Source organism: the organism of the source record quoted next, unplaced genomic scaffold (genome assembly GCF_019419815.1).
Source record: "Pyrus x bretschneideri cultivar Hongxiangsu unplaced genomic scaffold, Pyrus_bretschneideri_v1 Contig58, whole genome shotgun sequence".
In the NCBI taxonomy this organism is placed as follows: Eukaryota; Viridiplantae; Streptophyta; class Magnoliopsida; order Rosales; family Rosaceae; genus Pyrus; species Pyrus x bretschneideri.
Genome location: NW_025999796.1, coordinates 1,424,140 through 1,427,876, shown reverse-complemented (window position 1 = coordinate 1,427,876; position 3,737 = coordinate 1,424,140). Strand labels below are relative to the sequence as shown.

The 3,737-nt window shown below is 42.4% G+C and overlaps 1 protein-coding gene across 1 annotated transcript; it reads right to left on the bottom strand.

Moving 5' to 3' along the window:
- Positions 1-1,078: 1,078 nt before the first annotated feature.
- On the bottom strand, positions 1,079-1,576 carry LOC125471147 (the record flags this gene model as incomplete). Its single annotated transcript, XM_048571241.1, has 1 exon — positions 1,079-1,576. A coding segment is annotated over one exon (498 nt), but the record flags the coding sequence as incomplete, so codon positions are not given.
- Positions 1,577-3,737: the final 2,161 nt, after the last annotated feature.

Here is a 3,737-nt window from a genome sequence, read left to right as displayed (position 1 = left end):
GGGCATTGCACAAACCAAATGGCATGCGTCGATATGCAAATGTTCCAAAGGGACAAGTAAAAGTGGTCTTTTCTTGATCATCCGGGGCAATGACAATTTGATTATAACCTGAATATCCATCAAGAAAGCAATAAAAAGAATGACCTGCTAACCTTTCCAACATTTGATCTAGGAACGGCAATGGGAAGTGGTCATTCCTTGTGGTGGCATTTATCTTCCTATAATCGATGCATACACGCCAACCGGTTTGGATTCTCATGGGTACAAGCTCATTCTCGGCATTCTCCACAACCGTCACTCCGGATTTCTTAGGCACACATTGGATAGGTGAAACCCAACGACTATCGGAGATAGGATAAATGACTCCACAATCAAGAAGTTTGATTATCTCCTTTTTCACAACTTCCATCATTGGAGGGTTAAGACGGCGTTGAGCCTCTCTAGTTGGTTTGGTCCCCTCCTCAAGAAATATGTGATGCATACAAGTTGTGGGGCTTATACCTTTGATATCGGCCAATGTCCATCCTAGGGCAGATTTGTACTCCTTCAACACATGCATGAGTTTTTCCTCCTCTTGTGCCGTGAGGGATGATGATATGATGGCAGGCAGTGTCTCATTTTCTCCCAAGAAAATGTACTTCAAATGGCTTGGCAAAGGTTTGAGTTCAAGGATAGGTGCCTGAATTATGGATGGAAGCAACTTGTTAGTCAAAATGGGAATGGACTCTTTGTTAGGAAACTTACCATCATGTATTGGTGATGACTCAAGGGCAGCAACTACTTCAAGAAAATCCTCACTAGGAGGCACGGCATAGGATAGTGTATTTGTGCCGTGGGGTTGCATGGATGTTGCTCCCTTGGTTTTGACTTCTACACCACTTGTAATGACTTTTTCAAGCATATCATCATTCAAATCTTCAAGGTATCCCTGTGCCAAAGAGTCAACAGTATCAATAGAGAAACATGAATGATCTTCACTAGGATACTTAATAGAATCGGAAAGATTGAAATTAACAACTTCCCCATCAAATTCCATGGACAAAGTTCCATTAAACACGTCAATCTTAGTCCGGGCCGTTTTCATGAATGGCCTTCCAAGTAGAATGGGCAGCGAGGGTGCATGATCCGATTCATCCATCTTAAGGACATAGAAATCCGCCGGAAAGATCAAATGATTAACATGCACCAAAACATCTTCCAAAACTCCCTTTGGATAGGCATTAGATCTATCGGCCAATTGTATGATAACACCATCCTTTTTCAATGCTCCTAGGTTCATAGATGCATATATGGAATATGGCATAACATTTATAGAGGCACCTAAGTCAAGCATGGCAGATTCAAATCTAGTGTTACCTATGACACAAGGAATGGTGAAACTACCCGGATCTTTGCATTTGGGAGGTAGTTTGCGTTGCAAGATGGCGGACACATTCTCACCTACTTTTACCACTTCCTTGGTCGACATCCTCTTCCTAGTGGTGCACAACTCCTTCAAAAACTTGGCGTATCTAGGGACTTGCTTGATTGCATCCAACAAGGGTATGTTCACTTGAACTTTCCTAAATGTCTCAAGGATGTCCTTTTCAGCTTCTTCCTTCCTTGTTTGCATAAACCTACTAGGAAAAGGAGCATTCGAAGGAAAAGCATTAGTAGAAACCGAATTTGACACATTCTTACCCTTTTTAGCCGAATTAGACAGTTTTGGGGCACTAGGAACTTGTGGCAAAGACTCTCCCACCTGTGCCGTGGGTTTGCTTGATTCTTCCTCTTCAATTTGCAAGTTTTCATCACCTTTGGGACCTGATTGTGATGGTGTAGGATCTGCCCCAATCTCTTTTCCAATTCTCAAGGTTATGGCCTTTGCACTTTCGAAACCTCCCTTTGGATTTGGAACGGTGGAACTAGGGAGCTTTCCTTGTTCACGAAACTGCCCCATAAACTCGGCAATTTGCCCCATTTGTTTCTCCAATTGATCCACCCTTTTGTCTTGGTTTTGCATAGCCTTAGCTTGATCGTCCTGCCCATTAGACAACTTAGTTAGTATCTTAAGAAGTGCATCATTGTCAAGAGATGTACCTGAGGCACTTGGGCCAGATTGGGCTTGATTTTGGGGTGGGCCGTAGGTTTTGGGAAAGAACCCAGGGGGTTGTTGCCTAAAGCCTCCTTGCTTTTGAGATTGTTGGGGCTCCCTCCATTTGAAATTTGGGTGGTCTCTCCAACCGGGATTATATGTGTTGGAATAAGGATCGTTCCTTGGTTGGTTTTGGCCTTGAAACCCAATTGCATTGGCGCTTTCCCATCCACCATTTTCAATCAACTGTGGACATTTTTCAGAGGCATGTCCATGCATAGAACATACGCCACATACAATTGGTCCTTGCATCTTCATGCCCTCGGCCAACTGAGACACAATAGAAGTAAGATTAGCCAATTGTGAATTAATGTCGGAAGTAGAGCTTACCTCATGAACATGTTGCCGTGGGGGTCCTCTTGGGCCTACTCCTTCGTATTGTTGAGCGTTCAACGCTCGATTAGAAATCAAGGTCTTGGCAGCCATAGGTGTTTTGTCCACTAATGCTCCACCTGCCGAGGCATCGAGCATTTGACGTTCTAATGGTAGGAGGCCCTCGTAGAAGTATTGCAAAAGTAGCTCCTCCTTCATCTGATGCTGTGGACAAGAAGCAACAAGTGATTTAAAACGTTCATAGTATGCAGGAAAAGACTCACCTTCATCTTGTTGAATTCCACTTATTTTTTTACGAAGAAGAATGATGCGAGAAGTTGGGAAAAACTTCTCCAAAAACGCTCTTTTAATACTCTCCCATGAAGTGACAGTGCCAGGAGCCAACTCGTATAACCAATCCTTAGCTTTATCCATTAAAGAGAACGGAAAAGCTTTCATCTTCAAAATACTTCCGTCAACATTGACGGGAGTCATGCTTGAACAAACTACTTCAAACTCTTTAAGATGCTTGTTTGGATCTTCCATGGAAAGCCCATGGTATTTAGGAATGTGGTGCAACAAGCTTGACTTCAACTCGAATTCATCGGTCTTGCCTTGGGCAGCCGTAGGGTATTGAATGCATAATGGTGCGGCATTGGCCAACCCTGAGGCCGAAAGCTCTTTAATGGTCCGATTGTCCGCTGCCATAACTTCTTCTTCCACTTCTTCAAACTCAGATTCGGCCTCTGAACTTGAACTAGGTTCACTACGTTCGGGATGCCTCCTCTTTCTTCTCAAATCACGTTCAAAATCGTCGTTAAAGTCTAAGATATGTGCATGCACAGTTTGAGAACTCCGCGTCATGCACTAGTACCTAAAAAACAAGAAACAAAAATAAGTCAGAAACTAAAACAAAATCAGAAACAAAGTGAAATAAATGAAACAAAAACAATCCAAGGGATTAGCAAAGTTGCTAATCCCCGGCAACGGCGCCAAAAATTTGATGCGAAATATATTAAGCACACAAATTAAACCCTCTTCTGACAATTGTAGCAAAGTATGTAAGTAGGGATCGTTCAAAACCGGGGATTAGGAGGGATTGCTAAACTCTTGAAAACTAACCTAAGAACTCCAAAACAAAGTTAAAAACACTAATTTGGACTCAAAGAATGAAAAACCAAAGTTAAAACACTAAAACAAAACAAAAACTCAAAACAGCAATTAGAAGACTCAAAACTGCCTAAAAACCACTTTCTGGGCAGTTTTGAGCACCTACACTAATTTGGACGAA